This window comes from Hydractinia symbiolongicarpus, chromosome 5, assembly GCF_029227915.1.
Source record: "Hydractinia symbiolongicarpus strain clone_291-10 chromosome 5, HSymV2.1, whole genome shotgun sequence".
Lineage (NCBI taxonomy): Eukaryota > Metazoa > Cnidaria > Hydrozoa > Anthoathecata > Hydractiniidae > Hydractinia > Hydractinia symbiolongicarpus.
In genome coordinates, this window is record NC_079879.1 from 20,107,068 (window position 1) to 20,130,079 (window position 23,012).

At 33.8% G+C, this 23,012-nt stretch overlaps 2 protein-coding genes across 2 annotated transcripts; both read left to right on the plus strand.

Moving 5' to 3' along the window:
* The first annotated feature begins 3,254 nt into the window (after window positions 1-3,254).
* Window positions 3,255-15,952, plus strand: LOC130645211 (eukaryotic translation initiation factor 3 subunit A-like). Its single transcript, XM_057451125.1, has 17 exons — window positions 3,255-3,412; window positions 6,659-6,983; window positions 8,351-8,514; window positions 8,620-8,819; window positions 9,093-9,301; window positions 10,140-10,311; window positions 11,448-11,636; window positions 11,791-12,000; window positions 12,171-12,401; window positions 12,798-13,007; window positions 13,345-13,563; window positions 13,897-14,019; window positions 14,104-14,257; window positions 14,610-14,795; window positions 14,878-15,006; window positions 15,082-15,582; window positions 15,783-15,952. Exons 1-17 carry the CDS (start codon window positions 3,364-3,366, stop codon window positions 15,902-15,904), a joined length of 3,393 nt encoding a protein of 1,130 aa, XP_057307108.1. The 5' UTR covers window positions 3,255-3,363; the 3' UTR covers window positions 15,905-15,952.
* A 146-nt stretch (window positions 15,953-16,098) lies between these two features.
* Window positions 16,099-22,862, plus strand: LOC130645220 (polycomb group protein Psc-like). The gene is made up of 10 exons (XM_057451134.1): window positions 16,099-16,269; window positions 16,394-16,493; window positions 17,154-17,250; window positions 17,364-17,419; window positions 17,835-17,891; window positions 18,286-18,388; window positions 18,882-18,915; window positions 19,579-19,680; window positions 20,798-20,878; window positions 21,611-22,862. The coding sequence occupies exons 1-10, from the start codon at window positions 16,255-16,257 to the stop codon at window positions 22,652-22,654; spliced, it is 1,689 nt and encodes a 562-aa protein (XP_057307117.1). The 5' UTR covers window positions 16,099-16,254; the 3' UTR covers window positions 22,655-22,862.
* Window positions 22,863-23,012: the final 150 nt, after the last annotated feature.

Here is a 23,012-nt window from a genome sequence, read left to right on the forward strand (position 1 = left end):
CTTTTTTCATTTCATTTTAAAGTATTTAGACGGAAAGCTATCACTTTACACAGAAAACTTCATTCCTTGTATGGACAGTGTATTATACCAAGACACATATCCAAAAAACTTCGGTGTTATCCTTAATAAAACAATTGCCAGAAGAAAAACTGATAATCTGTGAAAACTAAAAAATCGCGCAAAGCTCAGAAACTTTGTACGCAACCAGGTTATAAGCAACACTACTAAAATCTGCGAGTTTGTTAACCAATTTTTGGCAACCAATAATTTTTGAGCTGCGGTTTTTGTTCCTTGTGATTATAAGCAGTGAGACAAAGCATAAATGCGAAATTCAGGTTTCTTTTCCTTTTATACCTTTGATAATCTATCTGTCTTCTAGTCGTCTATGTCGATGGCGCCGACGACTTCAACTTTACGTGCTTTAAAAGGTTGGGCACGAGAAGCAGCCGAAACATGATGCATTATGTTAACTAGGCTTTTGTATCAGCTACTCTTCTTTTTTGTGACCTGGTACGGAGAGCTCATCAGAAACAGTGGACAAGAATTTGTCTAACAGATTTTTGAAGGAATTGATATTTCCAAAATGGTCATGCATTTTTAGGGGAAGTGTGTTGAAGATTCTTGCCAAAAATGACCCGGGTTGCAATACAAAATTTTTGGGACAGCAGAAGGGAGCTTGTATAGTCTGCCTCTACATGGTGGGATCTAGTAGTTTATTGGTTTGTGACTAGTACCAAAATCGGGGACAAGGCCTTCTACAAATTCTTTCTCTACGTCGTTGTAGTAAATACATCTTTAACCATTTGAGAGTTTCATAATAGTTTTTACCTTGTGTACAATCTATTCTTCTTAAGTAGCTCCATTAAATAGCCTCAAGGCAAGAAATCTCTGACTGTTTTTAAGGGCTCCATGCCTCAGGAATTTAATTTTTTTTGTTAAAAAATTTTTCGCGGAGTTGGCAACTACTAATTTTAGCGAGAATTAGAATGTCGCGAATTCTGCAAAAAAGGGTTTGATGATATTCTTAATTCTCAATTTATACGGATTTCAAAGGGCTTCTACGTAGAATACAGACTGCTAAAGTTAAACTTCACGCATATCTTATATGGAGTCATCCATAAAGGATGTCAGCACATACGTGCAGTTCTGGGTAAATCAGAATGACAAAAATAGTGTGAATAAACGTGGATTTTCATTTATTTCAGATTTACATAGAGTAACAAAGGCTATTTTAGCTGCATCGAATGAGTTTAAATTTGGCGCTCTTGATGAAGGATACATTATTGTCGAATGTCCATTTATAAACAATGTCAAAATCTGCTTGCAAATGTGTGGAGTCATATGTTGATTTAATCTCTATGGAAATGCGGGTGTTATCAGCGAAACTACACAATGTTTCAAAAAATGATATCTGAGTTTATGTGTCTCATTAGTATTAGAAATATATGAGGCTTAAAACGCTTTTTAAGGGCGTAAAGAATCATAGTGCATTGGCAATAACAGTTTGGTTTTGGCTTGTAGGAAAGACTTAACCCATTTATATAGTTTACCACGTCATCATTTTTTTTCAGCTTTAATAGAGCAATGCTAAAGTCAACCTTGTTAAACGCTTTAGCAAAGTCCGGATACAACCTTCCTCCAAGATACAACGTATAAACATTGTAGTAGCTAAAGAGTATCATCGAAATGTGCGAATAGTTGACTAACGCAAAAGTGACCTTTCCTGAAACCATGTAATTTTGAATTAAAAAGATTGTGCTTATGGTCCCCAAGATCCTCGAAAACTTTTCCCAATATCGAAGTAATAGAATAGAAAAAAATGGCCAGCGTCACAAGCAGACCATGAAAAAAGTGTATATATTGTTTTGACAAGATCTTCAGTATTAAAGTCCAAATTTTCAAAGATAAGGTCGGCGGGTTGAAGGATGTGAGAGCGGTCGCAATTTTCTGGTGCACCTTGATCTCCTCCTTTAAAAAAAAGGGAAAGTATGGCTTGTTTTTAGAATCTTCGGTGTGAAACCTTTATCAAAGTTGTTTCTCCATATGTGCTTCAAGGGTTTTAAAAGAGATATTTTGCACTTCTTTAAGAAAATTGGAGGAGAATTATCTAGCAGTAGCAGAGTTGGATTTATTGTGTTGATTCCTTTACGCAATTCGCAATCTTTTCTTCTGCAATTCCAAAAAAGGAAATAAAATTTGCAATCTAATTTTGTCGATTTCCAATAAAAAGATGAGTTATTTCTGTCGTTGTTTTGCTATATGAAGGTTTACGGGGAAAACCCGTCAATTACTTGCATCGAAAGAATTTTTAAATGAACAAATCTTAATGACCAAGATGAAAAAAAAGACAAAGCTTTTAGAATATTGTTAAATTAGTTTGAAATTTTCATGTTCAAAAAAATCACGGTTGTTTCGAATAAGATACATTTAAAAAGAAAAACTTTTAGGCTTTAATCTTTAAATACAATTATATTTTAAGTACAAGCTTTTGTAAGGGTTGGTCGATTTTACAGTTCATGCAATTTCTTGACACAATATCAGATTGGCAATCTTTAATTCCGCAATTTCATGATTGTATCACCAGTCCGCAATCTTAAGTTCCTAAATTTACGATTTTTCGACCATAAATTTGCAATCTTTAATTCTACAATCTTTTCTAACGCAAATTTTTTTCCCGTAGGTAGTTTTCGAAAAGGACTTGCCAACTTGTAGTTCTGGATCTCTTATTTGCCTTTTTTTATCTAGCGCCCTGGGATTAAATAGATGACCTGGAGATTCGCGGGTTGTTCTGCTAATCCTTTAATTTGAAATAAATTGATTGAATATATCCTTAAGAGCAAAAATCGATGAAAATTGAAATCGTTACACAGGCTTAGAAATGTCCTAATAATGTCGTCTAGTAATACTGTTAAATGCTGGAAATAAGTCGTTGAATATCAAAATAATTTCGTTGCATCGTTGAATAGTCAAATAAGTGGTTGTATACCGAAATAATTTCTTTGAATAGCCAAATAGTTGCATGCTCAAATAATTTGTTGAATACCGACATGTTTTCGTTGAATATTAAATCGATGAATTATGTTGCTACGCATAAACAACCGTAGTCACCTCTCAAAAAATTCATCATTCACTGTACCACGGGTCGCTGATGCACATGGTCCTTATTTTGAAAAGGGTTTTTGTGGCACGTTACTTTCGGATTCGATCACAAACCCAAGTGGCCAATCCTACTGAAACAGTAAAACACCTTGGAATATTACTGAACAACTTAGTGTGTTTGATCTTTTCGTCCAGTTTTTGTGTTTTCCGAAAAAGTCTTGGTGGACAAGTGGTGTTTATGCAGTAACACTACCTTCGAGGAAAATGCCTCAATACTTTCAAAAGCCGGAGAATGCTCTGAAAAGAGCTAATGGTGAGTTAATTCTAATTTATTAACAATTATTTCAAAGCTAATATTAATTTATGTGATGGCTAGCTAGCTACACAACGTTTACTCGACCGCTGGCTAGTAGCTATAAAACTTTTTTAAAGTTTCTACTGCTAGCAGGTGTATACTAACTTTTTAGTGTAAGCTTAATCACTTTATTTAATCTAACTACCACTAGGTCACCCTTATAGTATGTTTGGTTAGCGCAAATCAGGTGTTAAAATTTCAGGTGTTAAAATTTCTCCACGACACATGTGCTTAAAATTTGTCTAATAAACTGATAGAGTGGGTTTGCCCAGATACAGCCAGTGTTTACATCTACCTTCGAAACTTGTTAACGGCTATGATAAACAACTATTGTCTGGTCCTGATAAGTGCAGGTATGTTCGTGCACCATTATGGCCATTTGTCATGTGTACAGCACAAACAGACCCTGGGTAAACAGAGAAAACCACAACTTAGCCTGAATCGCACATTCACGGCCACTTCGCCCTTAACCGACCACCAATTAATTTTCTTAATAGACACTCAAATCTGATCATTTCAGTATAATCTGCAATAGAGGGAGTTAAACATTCTTATATGCCAACTGATAACACTCCAAATGCTTCACATTTCCAGTCTCCTTAACCATGCTAGCTCAGTTTGTGACCCACCCAGGGCCCATTTTTATCGCGAGAACGACCATGTGGTTGTTTTGTCACGATTAAAGAAAGGAAAAGGAATGTCAAAGTAAACAATAACAACAGGTTGTTTATTACAATATTTATTATTAAACTGAAACTTTACATTGTTTAAATCATTAAAATCCAATTAAATGTATGTGGCCCTATTAGGGCGCCATATTTTTTTAACGTTGAAATTTCCTGGGTCCATTATTTCCAATTCTCTTGTCTGGATATGGAACTGTTACAAGGTAGTTATAAAGGACAGCACCAAGTATGTAATTTACACAGAGTTGATTGAATTTTACCTATTCATAAAGTTTTATAAGAGTTGCAAGAATTTTCGAAAAGCTTTGAACCAACATTTCTTGACAAATTAAGTAATCGAATTGATGAACTTTGGTTTTTTCGAAGTTCAAAGGTTCTTAAGTGTTTCAAACAAGGAATTAACATAACATTGTAATAAATAAATGAAGTTATACATAATTTATATCTCTGGCCATAATTGGACGATAGCTGTATATGGGCGAACACTCTATGTGCTTAAAATACAATACACCCTTACGATAATTAAATTGTAGCTACATGCGTTTCTACGGCTCTCCATAGTTTTACAATATCGTAGGAAAGGAGGTAAAAAACATGTTTTTATAAGTTTCTTAGAGCCGAAAGTGTGTTTTCTCCAGTTTTTTAACTTTTGTAGAATCAAGTTGCCTGAAACTCAGCCTTCATTTCCTGGACCGATTATGGTTAAGAGTGGTCTATTGTGCATGAGTACAAAACTATTACGCATGTTTAAGAAGTCATGTGTGTAAACAGAGTTATGGCTGATTTAAAAAATTTCATATAAACACAACAATATTTCATATTAGCATTTTGAAATCTCATGTGGGGTACATCTCATGTTGGGTCCATTTTAAGGGTACTTATGTGGAATATTGTAAAGAATGTTTTATGTAAAGACTTTTCCTTGCTGCTTAGCAACAACTGCTGCAGTGAAAACAACCTTGTGGCACGTACTGAAAATTTAAAGAAAGTCAGGGTTGCCCTCTATACCCATTTTACCATATGCATATATTTGGACAATTTTTTTGCAATTTGCACCAGCACTGTGCATTTTGTGATGTAATTACTGATTTATTATTTTAAATATATAAGCTCATGTTAGTAATATTTGCCATGGTAAAATTGTACACAAAGTCTGTAGAACTTGTGTGATCGGACTTGCAAAAAAAGAAACAAAGAAATAGAGCAAAAAAAGGATAGTTTTTTCTAGAGTGTAATTAATTTATGAAAATACGAAAAAACATGAGGCATTGTAACCATTATAATCTTATTTGCCATGGTGAAATTGTACACAAATAATAATTGACTCACTGGTAGCCATGTGGTAGGGCGTTGATTTCTAGTGCTGGAGGTCTTAGGTTGAAATTCCGGCTGAGTCATGGCAAAGACTATGATCTATCCTTTCTGCTTCGCGTTCAGCATGAGAATGGATTGATGTTTAGGTGGTTGTCTAGTTAAGTAATTGCTTTGCTTGCACGACTTTGGTAGCTTAAATGCAGGATTTTTTCTCTTCCTAAAACGTTAATGTTTATTTATGCATTTGATTTGATCTGATGCATTTTTAATTCATATTATTTTATAGTTTTTATTTATTATAAACATGGTAGTTTTCTCTGGTAAATAAGGAAGTCACTTTCCTGTTTTTGATTTAAACATAGGGGATAGTTCAAACAAAAATATTTCACAAGATAAAATTGAAAAAATTCATTGAGAACAAGCGTTAAGTAAAATGAGAATGCAAGGTGTAATCTAGAATTCTAAAATAAGGGCTGCTAAATCCCAAATAGTAATTTTATCAAGGTGGTCTTAGGTATTATTGAAATCTTATTCCTTCGTAATTTGCTAAAATTGGGCTATAAGTCCCATATTTTGTAGTGAATACAATTAGCTCCTCTTATAAGTTGGGAAATTTGGGATAAATTTCAATTGGAAAATAGGCGTTTAATGGCTACTGAGAACGCTGGAAAGTAAAGTTTCTACTCCTATTTTAAAAGAAAACACGTTGTACCTTTTAAGGCTATCACACAAAACCTAAACAGCTTGTAATAAGGCAAAAAATTAGCTGTCATACTTTTGCAAATTCCAAGCACTGGGAGATCTTGGTTTATGCAAAATAAGTAAATCAGAAGCAAAGCTTTAAGAAACAAGAGGCCTAAATTGCGCCCTAAAGCTTTGATAAAAAAGATTCAAAAGGGTTTGTTCCACAAGTAGTACCAAGTTGCTATTACCCTATTTACCAGAATTAGGCACATTTTTGTGTGCCTCACCCTTTATTGATAGGCCTGCAGCAAACTGTTTCTCAACAATTGACAGATTATATCTCTATAAATTTATATAATCTCTATCAGATAGAGTTCTGTGAGCTCTATCCAGTTGTTAAAGTTTTTAATAATGCTGAATTGTTGTCCACATTTGGTAATGCCCCCTAAATATAACTAAACTTTATTAAAATTGACATTGATTTAAAAATTACCTTTATGTTATGCTTATATTTTTTTAGAATTTATTGTTATTGGTAAAAAAGAAGCCGCCTTAGATGTTTTGTATGATGTTATCAAGAGTAAGAAGCATCGTAACTGGCAAAAGATACATGAACCAATTTTGCAAGCATATCTTGGGCTATGTATTGATTTAAAAAGATCTGTTAATGCCAAGGAAGGTCTATATCAGTACAAGTTAATCTGCCAACAAGTGAACATTGCTTCATTAGAAGAAATTATATCTTTCTTTTTACAACTGGCTGAAAAACATGCTGAAGAAGCAAGAAATCAATCCATTGAACTTGTTACAGTGGAAGACCTTGATCAAGTACAAACACCTGAAGGGTAAGCCATTACAAAAAAAAACAATTTATATATAGTTGTGAGAACTTGTTTTTTTTAAGGCCGGGTCATCTATTTCACCTAAGGGGTTATTTTTCAAAACAATTTTTGTCTTAATCCCTAAAATAATCTTGGCAAAGTAACTTTAAATTTTTTTTTGCGTTACACAAATTCATCGCGTTATATAATAAAATTAAAAGTAATAACTAAATTAATGACTCGTATAAAAAATTGTGTCAAAATAGCTCTAGAGGCATAGACTTAACTGACTTATTAAGTTGGCGGTGACTGAGTCAATCTTTTTTTTTAATGGAAAATACTATGGGACCAACCCTAGCTAATGGGTTCATGTGTCACTATGAAAATAGATTTGGCTTAGTTAATTCAAATCCTAGTAATTTAAACGTTACGTTGATGATATTTTTGTTTTGTTTAATTCCAAAGATGATATTCAACCATTTTTTGATTATTTAAATTCTTGCTAAAGTGTATTTCTTTTATTTATGAAGTAGAGACAGATGACAAACTGCCTTTTTTAGACGTTTGCATTTCTAGAAGTTATAACAAATTTGTTACTAATGTTTATCGGAAACCCACATTTAGTGGTGCTTTAACCAATTTTGCTAGCTTTATACCTATGTAATATAAATGGTCTCATTTCCACTTCATTGTATCATAGTTTTAGGTTAAGCTCCAGTTTTGAATTATTTCATGCTGAAGTGGACAAACTTTTAGGAAAAATAGTTACCCTGATAATGTTGTTGATTTCTTCATACGTAACTTTCTCAACACATGTTTCAACGTAAGGAAAAGATTACCACTGTTCCTAAGAAAGAGATGTGTATTTTGCTACCATTGTCCTTACAAATGCTGACCAGATTATCTAAACTACTTAGTTCGTTTTTACCTCATTGTAGACTTAAAGTAGTATTTACCTCTAATATGCCCCTGAGTAGTTATTTCTCATTTAAAGATCACATTCCCAAACTTCTATGCTCCGGACTTGTTTATAAGTTTTTTGTTTAGTGACTGCAATGCCACTTATTATGGCAAGTCTATTCACTATTTTAAGGTTCGCATGTCCGAGCACATGGGAGTTTTGCCACTGTTGGGTAAAAAGGTTAGGTATTGCAACCTACTGCTGTATTGCAACATATTTTGGACTCTCCTTCATGCTCTCCACCATCCTTTGAGAATTTTAATATTCTAACGCGTGAGTCTAATCATTTTAAAATTACGCTGAAGGAGAGTCTGCTCATTGAGTGAGATCGACCATTCCTTAATAGGTCAGTTAAGTCTATATATGATTATTTTAAAAGTTATTTTTGAAATGCGTAAATTTGTAAATGCAATTCTTACCTGCAACTTAGGATCATGTTGTCCTCTGTCAGCTCAGAGGATGCACAAGATAGATCCGACAGAGTTTTACTAACACCATGGGTGAAGTTTCTTTGGGAAGCATACCGTAATGTTCTTGAGTTGCTCAGAAATAACAATCGAGTGGAAAGATTGTACCATGAAACTGCACAAAGTGGTATGTATTAAGTGGTCAACAACAGTTTGATTGCATCAAAAACTTTTAATTTATAGCCTGCGAGAAGTATTCTGATTTTGCTATGATTTTTCATTTTTGTGTTAGCTTTCAAGTTTTGTTTAAAATACCAACGACGTGCTGAATTTCGGAAGTTATGTGTTCTTATTAAAAATCACTTGGATCAAGTGTTAAAGTATCAAGGGCAGCCGACTGCTATCAACCTGAATGCTCCGGAGAGTTTGCAAATGCATTTGGAAACACGTTTATTTCAGTTAGAGAATGCAATAACAATGGAATTATGGCAGGTAAAAAACTAAAGATCATGTCAATATTTCTAACCTTTCTCTTTGAGACTGTTTTCATGTGACTAAATAAAGATATCTTCATACCAACAATTGTTAAGAATGTAAAGCAGGGAAAATTTCTGTGAAAAAATCAGACTGTAGAGAAGAGAACCTCTTTCTGTCTGAAAGCACTGTGGGCTATTTGCCATTTTTAATATTTATTTCGTTGTAGCAATTATAGAAATACCTGATAGAAATAATTGATAAAAAAGTTTTCTAATTTTTCTGATATAGGAAGCCTTTCGTGCAATTGAAGGAATCCATTACCTAATGCAGATGTCTAAGAAGCCACCAAAGCCACATATGATGGCAAATTATTACGAGAAAGTTGCTCTTGTGTTTTTTAAAGCAGAAAACAAGTTGTTTCATGCAGCTGCCCTGTTAAAATTGTTTACACTAATCAAGGACCAAAAAAAGACTGTTACACCTGAAGAATTAAAAAGGTTTGTTAAGTTTAACCTTATTAGGCCCAGACTATTTTTGACTTGGTATAGGTCTGTAGGCCAGTATGGCCCCACCCTGTTGTATCCAAAAAGTTTAATAGTTAGAACATAAAACTTGATCAGTTTTTAGTTTTATATTGATATAATGAAATTCCAAAAAAAGTCATTTATGATGTTATCACTTTCAGTATAGCATCATAAATATAAGGTTTACCTGAAAACAATAAGTTGCAAACGGAAATTTTTGTAATAAATCTCTTACCAAATGTGTACAAAATTATTTACATAATAAATAGAAAATATATTGGGAGAATTTGTGCACAGTCTGAGGACTGTTATGTACAAAATACTGAAATTTCATTAAGTTGATCTTTATTTTTTCCAAACTCTGGTCTGCAAAACATACAACTTGTCTCCACACATTTCAGCTAATATTTTATATTTAAAATTTAAAAAAATTACATGGCATTTGAAAAATTTAATTTCAGATGGTGTACCAATGTCAATGTCTTACCCTCATTATTCTGGCTTTTTGCTACCAGATGACAGGAATGTAGGTCTGATGAGACAAACTATAAAAAAATTTCAACATACAAGATTCTGCACAACCTTTTTTCCTTGGCAATTTTTTTGATCAACATCAACCCAATTGTTTCTCTGGTGATTTTGAAATTCTTATGTAATTTTTGCACAAAAAAAATTTTTTGGTTTTGTATTTCACAATTTCTTAGATTACGCAATATCTGCAGCATAGGTAGACAAGTTTGAATTCTTTTTATGGTCAAGAATATAAACATGTTTTGTAATGATAATTAAAACAAGTTTCATTTGTGTTTAGGATTGGCAGTAAAGTGCTTTTGGCAAGTCTTTCTATCAATATACCACCAGGTAAAAGCTCAATGGAAGAATATCTTAGTTATGATTCTGTTTTGTCTGAAAAGGATCGAAGGCTGGCGACATTGTTAGGTTTGATATCACTTCCAACAAGAAAGTCTGTTCTCAATGATGTGGTAAGTGTATTGAGTATTACTCTCATAAATTAATTATAAAATAATGTATCTAGTCAGTCCAGCTCAATGCAAATAACAAGTGCCCCATAACAAACAAGTGAAGTTCTCAGCAATTAGTTTTTATTGGGTTATTTTTTAACGTTTTTAATGCAAGTCTAAAATGGCGTTTACAGGAGGAAAAATGATGTCATGCAGTCAAATACATGCCATAACTAATTTCGCAGTATCTTTGTGTGTGATAGCATTGTATTTTTTTTGCTTGTCATATTTTTGCATTGAAGACAAGTAGGGGACATTTAAACACGAGAATCGAGCATCTGAACTCAATCTTTTTAAATGACATTAAAATGTTATTAATTTTTTTGTAATTGAAAGTTTATTTTTAAGACATTAAAATATAAGGGAGACAATTTTTTGAAAGTGTTGTGTGAATTGTCAAACGCATATCAAAATCAAATCACAAGCAACAGCATTTTAACAAAAAAAGGAATACAAAACTATAATAATAAAACATTTTTTAAAAGTAACGTTTTACCAACAATTTCATACAACAAGAACAGTCAGGTATAACGAAAGAATTTGATAATTTGTAGATCTGCAGTGTTTTGTCTAATTCGATTTCCACGTGCTCTGCGAGAGGAATTTGATTGATAAAACACAAACCTGTCATCTAAAATCTTCTAATTTTTATTTTTTCAACACGTAATTTTGTTTTTCAACCTAGTTTTTTTTGTTTTGTTTTTAAGTTGTAAACGAAGCAAGGCTACTGAGGCTTCACACCAAATACCAAATTTAGTCCATACGCCTTGATAGATGATTCTGAGAACTTTCTTTCCTTTTGTTATGTTATATTGCCTTCATTGTAGAAATTGTTAAAGCCCCTAGCCTTTGTGTATTTTAATTTCCCTAAGTGTTACCAATACGAAAAATGGACTCTGCAAAGACTTGTTTAGGCAAATGCTTATACCTTTGCATAGGCATAGTTGTATTCTAGTTATGTAAAAGAAAATTATTTAAGAAACTGAAAAAAGTTGTATAATGTACCCTGTACATGTATTGTGGTTCGTAGATGTTGAAGTTCCTGCATGAACTTTGTTTTCACTTTCAAATGATTTCAAAATAATTTTTTTTTGTAGGAAAATATTATTATTCCCTATCTTCCACCTGAGCTAAAAGATCTGTTTTATGTATTGGAATCTAAGTTCAATCCACTTCAGTTGTGCAAGAAAGTAAATGAAACACTTACTACAATCAGCTCAGACGAAAACATTGCGCATTATGTAAAACCAATCCAGGAAATATCAATTATCAGAGCCCTCAAGCAGGTATAAATTTTTTTATTGGTCAATGAAGTGAGGATTTTTGTAGCTACTTTTGTTTTTTACTGAAACGCTCTGAGGATTTTATTAACAAGAAGTTTCTCTTTTCATGGGAGTGCACAGGTAGATCTTATTAATTGACTTTATTTAATTTTATTAGATTTCTCAAGTGTATGAAAGTATGTCGTTTGAAAGATTAATGAAAATGATTCCCTTTGCTGACATTCACCAGTTGGAACACACCATTGTTATGTCAGTGAAGAAAGGTGACATGCAGATTTCGATTAATCATCAATCGAAGTCTCTTACTTTTGGTTCAGCATTGGTTGTTGCTCTAAAAGAAGAGGTTGCGGACGGCCCTTACATTCAAGTATGAATTTTTAGTTTCTTTTATTTTTCTTCTGTTTTTTTTTGTTTTTTTTAGTAAAGCTTAATCATTTTTTATAAATTTATTTTGTCTAAAACAGTATGTTGCTCACAGAGTATATGACTTTTCTATGTAGTAGTGTTCATATACATTTTGTTTTGATTTCATTTTAGGCCATGCCTTCAGAAATTTTACGAAGTCAGCTGTGTTCATTGGCTGAAGGTGTAAACGAGGCGTATGCATTGATCAACCCTGAGACAATCGTAAAAGAGTTCCAACAAACGCGAGAGCAACTTGTTTCCCAGTACATGAGACAAGAACGCAAAGAACATATGCATTTGTTGAATCGAAAGTCTGTAATTGAGGCACGAAAAGAAAAAATTGAGAACATGAGAACAAATCAGGTACTAGGACATATATTTTAGGAAAAATCTTTACCCTAATTACTCCTTTCCCAAATCCCGTTAGGGTTAAATTGTTAATTTTTTTAAGTCTATTGGAAATTTGCGAAAATTAATTTCTCAACAACCCCTTATAGCGAAGATACAATAAATGAACATATAATTAAACATAACCAATGATACTTCATTAAGCACATGTGGTTAGCTATTTTTTCTAAATTTGAGGAAAATCATAGCACATAAAATGTTTAGGAAGCGTGTATTCTGTCTCATCCTTTAAGAGAATGCTGTGGCACGTGAAAGACATCTTTCACGAGATTTGTATTCAATTACGTAGAGTGTGTGAACTTCATTTTAAGCATTATGTTCATGCGTGTTTTTGTGAATTCGTATGTATAGGAGAGACTTGAAAAACGCCAAGCACGACAGTATGAAGCGAAATTAAGAGAAGCAGAAGAGAAGCGTTTGGAAATCGAGCGTGAAAAGAGAGAGAAAGAACGAAGGGTACAAGAAATGAAAGAAATCCAGAAACAACAAGTGTGGGATCGTGTTGAATCTCTGCGTGGAACTGATGTCGGCAAGAGAGCATTCAAGAATCTTTCAGCTAAGGTAAGCAATCGCTTAATTATGTAGACGGCCTAAGGTTAGTACTTCTTTTTGTACCCAAGGATTCATTAAGATATACATGAAATAGTCGACATTCTATTCAATGAAGAAAGTACAAAGAGTTACATGTTTTTAATGTTTACCACCAGGAAAATTCATGTGTTCAAATTTTTTTTTAGTATTTTTTGTGCTAACACTAACAATTAAGCAGAGTGACTGAAAAATTTTCACATGACTAGAGCTGCACTTATTACTAAATACACTGGTACTATCTGCTTAAGAGAAGTCTAGGGCGAAAAATATTATTTATATAATTTTTCATGTGGTATTGCAACCTTAGGAAATTGATGAAATGGATCCAGAAGATATTTTACAGCGACAGTATGAACAACTGGATCGCGAGAAGCGTGAACAAATGTTGAAACTTCGAACGCAAGAAAAAAGAATCGACCACTTAGTGCGCGCTATGAGAATGGAAGAAATACCTCTACTTGAAAAGTTCCTCTCTGAGAAGAAAATTAAGGATGAAGAAGACTGGGAGCGAGAAGAGGAAGAAAGAGTAGGTTTTTTTTCTCTATGCTCCAAAGATATTCCATGATCCAGTTTTATTAATCCAAAGAATTAGCGCAATAATTCAAGCCAGCAAGAATATTACCTTCAACGAAATAAGGGCGTCATGGCCAATTTGAGGACACTTTAGGGTCGTCATCTCTACATAAAAATTTACAATTCTTGAATTTCTTTGTTTATTAACTGGCATGGTGGAAGTTGTAATTAAAGGACACTTTATGAACTGTGCTATCAACGGTTTTGACATAGTTAACTAGAGTATACAATAAAAAATCTTTCAGGAAAGAATGTGAACCTGGATTGATGTGTATTTTGTTTTTAGATTAAAAATGCTGCAAAAGATCACCAGCTTGCAATAAAAGCAAAAGATAGATTGCAAAGAATGCAAGATGATAAAGAAGAGTTCTTAAACAACCTCTTTGGAAATCGCCATTCAGAATATGAGGTATCGTGATTTTTCCAGCCTTATTGTTTTGTACTCTACATTAAGCTATCCTATTAAACGTTACATCAAAACTCTGGTTATTAGGCGCGGTTGCAAGAATTTGACAATAATCTTGAGAAGGTGAGGAAAGAAAGACTTGAACAGCGTAAGAAGCAACGTATGGCTCAGAGAAGACAAGATTTCATTACAGCAAGACGTGAACAGAAACGCAAAGAACGAGAAGAACAATCACGAAGAGGTAATTTGTTGTTTTTCTGTTTTACTGAACTACAATACACATTTAACTCAAATGTTGTCAATTTGAACATCCTATTTCGAACAATTTTTTGGTGAAATCCTTTTTGTACGGCTGCTCGATTTGAACTTTCTCTAATTCGATTTCCCGAGCCCTTGTGTGCTCGAATTAGTCTGCTTCACACCTAAGAAGTCTCGTATCTGTTAGGTTGTTTCAACTTAGCACTACGGATAACTTCAAATAACACCGTCTATGTGCTTGTCACGTTTGCCAACGCTTCATTTGTGCACACGTGTTTAAATATTATAAGCAGGAAGGCGTGTCTAAATTATCATGTGCACGATTTTTAAATTAGAAAAAGAAGCTGAAGAGGAAAGGAAACGGAAAGCAGAAGAGGAGGAGAGAATAAGACGTGAGGAAAAGAGAAAAGCGTTAGATGAAGTTGCGCGAAAGCAGCGGGAAAAGGAGGCTGAAATTGAGGAGAAGTTGCGTCAACAACAATCATCTTCATCAACGAAATACGAGCCTCCTTCATCAAGAGGTAATTTCACGTGTTTTTTTCGAAATACAAGCACGGCTTAAACACTCACATTAATTACACAAATAATTCTTTATATTCTCAGAACCGAACCATTGGCGTCGCGAGGATGCTAAGAGTGGTACACCGAACTCTTCTGGAAGTGTAACTGGTGGAAAATATGTTCCTCCTAGTAGAAGAAGACCTGCTGAAGCTACTCCACGTGATTTCGAAGGTATGTCTTTTTTTAAAGGAAAAAAAGTTAATGTACTCAAAATCTTTGTTGAATGATTTATTTTTTGTCTAATAGATGGCCCACGACGCGATGACCGTGGCTTTGATCGCCGTGATGACCGTGGCTTCGATCGCAGAGACGACCGTGGCATCGATCGCAGAGACGACCGTGGCTTCGATCGCAGAGACGACCGTGGATTTGATCGCAGAGACGACCGTGGATTTGATCGCAGAGACGACCGTGGATTTGATCGCAGAGACGACCGTGGATTTGATCGCAGAGACGACCGCGGCTTTGATCGCAGAGACGACCGTGGCTTTGGGCGAAGAGAAGATCGTGGTTTTGAGCGCAGGGACGACCGTAATTTCGAGCGAAGAGACGATCGCGGTTTCGATCGAAGAGATGAGCGCGGTGATGCTTGGCGTCGAGATAATGGCGGCCGTCCTCCAGCAGACAAGAGAGATGACAGATTCGGCGATTCTCCTCAAGTTGGACGATCTGGAGGTTGGCGCGGTGATAGTGGAAATACGTCGGGTGGAGGTAGCTGGAGGTCCAGCGACGGTGGACGCTCAGAAGGTGGGCTTATTTTTTTTAGTTGTTTTTTCGCTTAAACGAAAATCTGATATTGTAAGGAATGTGGTAAGGATGTTTTGCAACGCCTAAGAACATGCGTATGGTAGTTTTTAATACGTGTGTATGTTTCATCTGAAAACAATCCGATTCACTGCTTGCACCTAAAAGTAAACAGGAAATAATTTAAGATTTTTTCATTTTAGGCCGCTCTTGGCAAGCAAGTCGAGTGCGATCTGATCGTGACAGAGAAGATAAGGAAGAGAGAGGCCCACCACGTGATCAATTAAAAGAGGGCGATGAAGGCTGGACTACTGTTACACGTTGAATTTGTAATATGATATATGCAAGCAAATAGAATTATAGTGTGTAGTAATTGTTGTTTCTTCTGTGAATGCTCTGAATAGTGAATTATAATATGTTGAAAAGTTCTAGGTGTGAGGAGAGATGTGATGTTTGTATGAACATACTTTTCATTTCTTAAATAAAACACATAATAAATTTAGAAAGTGCTTTTTGTAACACATCCGTTTTACCTCACAAATCAACTTTTTTGTCTTCTGAACCTCATGCATGAAGAAAGAATATTAAATTTTGCATAAGGTAAAATATATTTACGGCTCGTGTTACACTTACTAGAAAATAAAAAACTAAGAAAAGATTTATACAGCGGATGTTATGGAGCCCCTTATGGTATGTCATATTCTTCTTTGCAATTTCAAATGTTAATTTAGTTTTTTAGTAAATTATGTCAGTTGGTTTCTGTGAGGATATCCATCCCCGTTGTCGTTGATATCATTTTTTATATTTTATTTAGAAAAAAATCAAAATTCGTTCGCTGAATCCGCATCTTGTGTGTTTGCTATGTGCAGGCTACTTTGTGGACACAACAACTATCGTGGAATGTTTACACACGTGTAAGAAAATTATTTACTCGTATTCTACAAAAATTTAGTGTGGTTTCTAAAACATCTAAATGTAACTGTTAAACCCTAAGTAATTGCTCTTCAGTGATCATCTACAAGCGACTTCTACTTCACACCTAGTTGTGAGAGGTGATATGCAAGTATTATTTAAGCCGGTTTATGACGTCAAGAACTAAGCAACGTAATACTTTGTACGAATCAAAAAATATACGAAAAATAAACAATTATTGTTTTTTTCTGAGTCTGTATATAGCTTTAAAAAATCAGGAACCTGTAATATATGATTAATTTCGAGATTTTTATTGGTTCATATAAAGCTTTCCTTCTGCAAACGCTTGGAAGTTCACCTGACTTAATTTCTCCAGCAAAAAAAAGCTTCTAGTTCGCTTGCTCAAAAATGGAAGCGAAGGAAAATTGTTTTTAAAGATTTGAGAAAAATTGTTGTGGATTTTTTTCTGTGACAATCATTTCGTCACAGCCATCGTTGGTGTAAAAGATTCGTTTTTATCTCTGATGTAGCTTTTTAGGGTCTTTTTAAGTTACCTTCGCAACGGTTTTGGTAGATCGGCAAAAAAAAATTCATGTGAATTTTCAAACACTGGAAACTTAGCAAACGCAAGAAATGTAACATAGAAACAGCTTTGTTTTTAGTTTGCAAGAGTTGTATCGTCCGGTACTTACAGACTCGAAAACATTGTCCAGCTTGCGGTATACTTATACACGAAACGGAACCTCTTTCAAAGCTAAAGTATGTTCCTTCTTTGTACTTACTTATTCAGTTGATATCACCTAATATATCACAAGCAGCAAGGCAACCAGACTTTTCAGATTTATTTTGAAAAATGTAGCATTGGCTTTTAGACTGGACCGAACCATGCAAGATGTCGTAGCAAAACTTCTTCCACATGTAGTCGAAGGTGAGCCGGCTACAACCATTCTGATTTCTAATGCACGCTTTTTTTATAAGAATATCAAAATTCTAACCAGACGGGTCATTATTGTTCTAAACAATAGACCTATTGTGTTTAACCTAAAATCCCAGCTTGATATTTTTATAAAGCATATTCTTATAAAAGAAACACGTACTTATTTCATGATTTTTTTATAATACTAGTTGGTGGCCCGTGGAAAAATCTACGGGTGTTTCGCCTGTCCTTTTTTAAAACAAATTGCGTGCGTCTCGCTACTTGTGGTACCATTTTGCGTGGCAGACGTATACGGGTATAATAATATAGATGTTTATGCATTGACCAAACGCTTATGCATGAATTAGGCTACTAAACGCTGAAGCTCACTAAGAATGTTTTAGTGAATGACTTTTTTTTATTGCAGATGAAAGAAAAAGAGAAGCAGAGTTCTACGCGAAAATTAACAATGTAAAATTAAAAGGTAAGCATGTGTTTACACCTTTTCATGTTCGCAACAGCAATATGAACGTGTTATGCGCGTGTTAATAATTGGTTGTAGAAGCTGACAAAAAAACCTTTTATTTAGACAGTTTCTTTTGTGTAAGCTGTGGATTTATCCTTTTTGAATTTTTTGTTGTTGCCAGTCATCAAAAAAGTTTGAAACTCCACAACCGCTCTTAAGAAAAGTATATCTTTTAGCATTATAAAATCCTCGCAAAACGTTGCGTGAAATTTTTGCACTAAATTTGGTGCACTGACTAACTTTTTTCGCGAAAACGTTGTTACGATTAACATGACGCCATAAGCTAAGCATCGTAATAGAGACATCAATTTAGAGTTTAAAATGTGCTGGTGTAAGCTTTATTTTTTTTCAGATAAACGAAAGGTTGTTGCTGCGAAGCCGGATTATGATTTCTCAAACTTTTCAAATTCGCATCGTTATGATAACCAAATAAATATATGCTTGGAGTTGGATAAGTGAGTTTATATATTTGTCGAGTTAAACTGAACAAAAGTGTAGTGTATGCTCTTAATAACTGGAACCTTGGAAGGACCTTTTTCTTCATCTTAGTAGGTTTGCTTTCTCTTTGTTTCTATTTCTCAAAGATTTCGTGTTTTTTGAACATCGCGCCCACTAATTTTATAATTTTTTTGTGCAGTTTCCTTAGTTGTTAACATGAAATCTAACATGACGTACATTAAAAATATATATATATATATATATAATCAATCGCGCGACTTTTGCACACCGTAATTGAAGTTTATTTCGCGCAATATCAGCACGCCTGTATCGCGCAAAAATTAAATTTGCACTTTTGGGAGAATAGCAATTTTAAATCTGTCATATTTTTGTGACACCATGCTGTAAAAATAATCAGGTTAATTTTTTTTCTGTATGTCATAGGTTTAGAAATGTGTTCACACTACATGTAACCGTACCTTTCAGTCATTACTTTTTATCTTTTTATAGAAAATATACAAATATTGGTGAAATTGAGTTAAGTGTGAGTTTTTGTTTTTCAAATTTTTATATTTAAAAGACGAATTTCTACTTGTTTGACGTAGTGTGCTGCGTTTCTTTTGTTGACATGCATGTTAACGATGCTGCCATCTAAGAGATAAAATAGTCGATGTAAAAATGAATCAAACTGTGAGAGCTATTCTCATTCCATTCATAATACAGACTCCGTAGGATCTTTCATTTTGAATGAAAAAAATAGAAACTGAATTCCTTTTAATATAAATCTGCCACGAAATGGAAATTTTGGATTGAATTGCACCGAGTTATGGTGAAGAAAAAGAACACGTATTTAAATGTTATTCCGACAAATGGAATAAATTGACAAAAAAGAATGCCTAAAGCCATTTTGTTGTGTTTTTGTTGAATTATTTATTAATGTTTTTTTAACTGACCTTGAAAAATATTATTTTTAACATTCAACACATTTTTCCTTCATATCTGTTTTTTGTTTACCCAGTAAAAATTTATCTCCATTTGTGACAATTTAATTTCGAGAATACAAAATTTTTTTTTAGATTTTTGCGATTTTGTTCGTTTTTTTAAGTTGCATACACAAAATAAGGGAAAAATAAATCGTTTAAAACTAAACGGAATCCCGGTGCAATATGTGCAATTTTTGACAAAATATTATATTGTATTCTTTTAGCCATTACACGACAAATACGTGCTTTGTTCATCTCGAGCACAAATTATTCATTTGAAAAAAATTATTCAAAGATTTTATGAACAATTACAGACTACACACCAGGTTTGCACAGTTTATTTATTTTATTCATCTACCACAGGGTCGCTGTCTCCACCTTATTAAGATTCTTAGTCTTGATCGCAAGTTACTTTCTGCAAAGTCTGTTTCAGTATTTCTTCTTTTTTCCATGAAAATCAGTTACTAAGATTTACCTGAATGTTAAAGTCAATGAACAGCCAAATGTGTCTGACATGGAGGTATTAATGTCATGTCCCATCTGTTCGATACCTGTCACATAAATTAGCTACAATTATTTCAAGATATAATTAATTGCTTAAGGCTAGTTTCCACTCAAACGAATGTGGTCAAATCGATCGATGCTTAAGGCTAGTTTCCACTCAAACGAATGTGGTCAAATCGATCGAATTGATGGCGATTCATTCAATTTTATTTCTAAACGATGATACAAATTTGATATGAAATAATGATATTGAATCGATAAAAAAATATTTTTAATATTCTTTAAAAATTTCTTAGCCATTTTCCTACAAACTCTTTGCTTAGAGAGACTGGCTTTGAAACTTCTTGAGGAATTGTCCCAAGACACTGAAATCCGCCAACTTATTCTACAAATGTTATCTAAATTGCTCAACATTCATCTGCAAATAATCACTTATCGGTGATGCATTTTCATCTTTTAATGATTGCTCGTGTTAAATAGTGTATTGTTGTTGCTGCATCAAATATGAAATTAAATTTTCGTTTGTTTAAACTGTTTTCAGCCATTTTTCTCTTTTTCCCGCTTTTCAGAGAAGTTCATTTCTTCGTCGATTTGTTTACATCACGTGGGTATAAATCAATCTCATTGGATAAATTTCGATCGATCAACGAAAAAGTAGAAAGCAATCCTACTTTCGAATTCCATCGCATTCGACCGCGAGGTCGACCACATTCGTTTGAGTGGAAACCCGCCTTTACTCGTTCTCTGACTGCTTGGTTGTCCTCAGAAACTATTATGTCGACAACCAATCAGAGCGCAGAGTAAGTGGCAGGATATTTTGTTGCATTACCTCGCTCGTCTTGTGTAACTTGCAAATACACTCAGATTTGGTCTTACTATTTTATGGGTTGTTTTGCGTTACTAGATATGATATGTTGTTTTCATTTTTTTTATTTTCAGTTGTTTCTAACTTGCGACGGAGTTTTTTTGAATAGCGATGAAAATCTGCGACAAGTTTTTATTATTCACTGGAAGAGAAAGGTAATAGTTTTATACCGTTTTTATAAACATTGTCTAAGCTACAAAGACATTGGGAATTAGAATACAGTTAAAATTTTTTTTAACTGAAAACCGTTAATTGAATACATCTGATAGCTACCAAGCCAATTATGGAATTAGCGTGTAAATATTATTTACGAAAACTAGTCGTAATATTTTGATCGAAGTTATTTTGTATTATGTTTTACGATCTTGATCCTTTTATTTGGTAAGATAAAACATAGCTACGATGTTTTACAGTGTATGCAGTTTGAAAAAAGGTGATATCCAAAACCTCTAATGAAACTGTCATTCTTGCCATACAAAAAAAACACTAAGTTATAGTGAAGCTTCAAAACATCCTCAATTTTTTACTTCCGAGGCTTAAAAAGTGTGACTTCTTTTGCAAATTGTAATAGTATATTTTTAGGGTGTTCCTGGAAAACCTGAAATCTTTAGGCTATTTATGTTTGGCTTACAAAATTTTATTTTAGCCTTAAAAATTTTATTTTGAATAATGTTGCGTAGTTTACTTTTGAATTCGCATACAGTCTTTTGCAAGTAAGGTAGCACAACTTTCTTGTTGGTGCTAAATATATCTTTGCTATATGTAAATCCAGTATTGTTGTGTTATTCAAAGTGATATACAAATGAAAACAGAAAGTATTTTTAAAATTAACCAAAAAGTTTTGTGTTTCGTGTTGTTGAAATTGAATTTATTGATTTTCGTTCTAGCCTCAACCGATGATACTTCACTATAGCTTTAGAAGAAATTCTTTAAATGCAGAGGATATTGTTAGGAGCTTGCTGCAGAGTATGGTTCAAGATATTGTGAAATCTGAAAATGATACTGCTTTGAACTGGCAGAAGGAGAAGCAAGAACACATTTCAAATTCACAAATTAAATCTACTGTAAGGTATATGCCAGAGCAACAACTAGATGACAATGTTAGTACACAGAAGGAACAAACACAAACGATAGATGTCAGTGAGATTAATATCTGGCAGAAACCAAGCCTAGTGGAAAGTGATATCCGGCAGGAACCAATCCCAGATGTAAATGATGGCCGGCAGAAGCCAGTTCCGGATAGAAATGACATCAGGCCACAAAAGAAACAAGCTCCACATAAAAATGATGTTAATATCCAGCAGGAATCAGCCCCAGATGGAATTTATATTAATACTCAGAAAAAAACAGCTCCGGATGAAAATGATATTAACACCCAGCAGAAGCCAGCCCCGAATGCAAATGACAATAAAACGGAAAAGAAACAAAGGATAGATAACACACATAAAGAACCCTCTCTAGATATAGCTAAATCGAAACAACAAGATGAAGACATTAAAATTGAATCACGAGCAGTCATTTCAGAGATTAATTTAACGGCAGAATCATTCGGAATGAGGGTAATATTACCTACTTTGAGTGCTTCAAATAAAAAACTGCTAAAGCAAAGCCGAAACAGTCAAAGTGTTGATACATGTTCACTAAACAGTTGTAACACTAAAGTTGCAAGTATAGAATGTGAGAAACAGAAAGTCCCACCATCAAGTCGGTTAAATAGTGTGAACAGTGATACACCTGGACGTTTGATGCAAGAAGGCCACAGTTCAATTGATATAACAAATGAAATGAAAGCAATTCAAGGGGATCATACATCGTCCAATTCAACTTTGAACAACCAGAGCTCGAACATAATAGGTAATAAAAACCAAGAAATCAAAGAATCTACTAAAATCGTGAATGTTCTCCGTAAGATACAAGTAAACCCTCCATAAGAAGTGGCAATACAAAACGGACCAGAATATGACAACATCTAAAAAAGGAGGCCGCGTTTAACTTGCCTTTGTAGTTTGTTTACATGAATCCAAATGATGATGATGTTGCCAGATGTTTTATCTATATCATATTTTTGTAAAATCAAGGAAAATTTCAAGGGTAGTCGTTTCTTAAATCGGGAACTAACAATGTTATCTTGTTGAAAAATTGTTTTTTATATTTTCCCATTGATATCTTCAAATAAAAATTTTGAAGTCTGTCTGGAGTACGTGATGTTCGAAATGTAAAACTGGGATGTTCGTTCTTAAAACCTTTATAAAAATTTATGGCGAAAAAAAATAAATGTTAAAAACAATA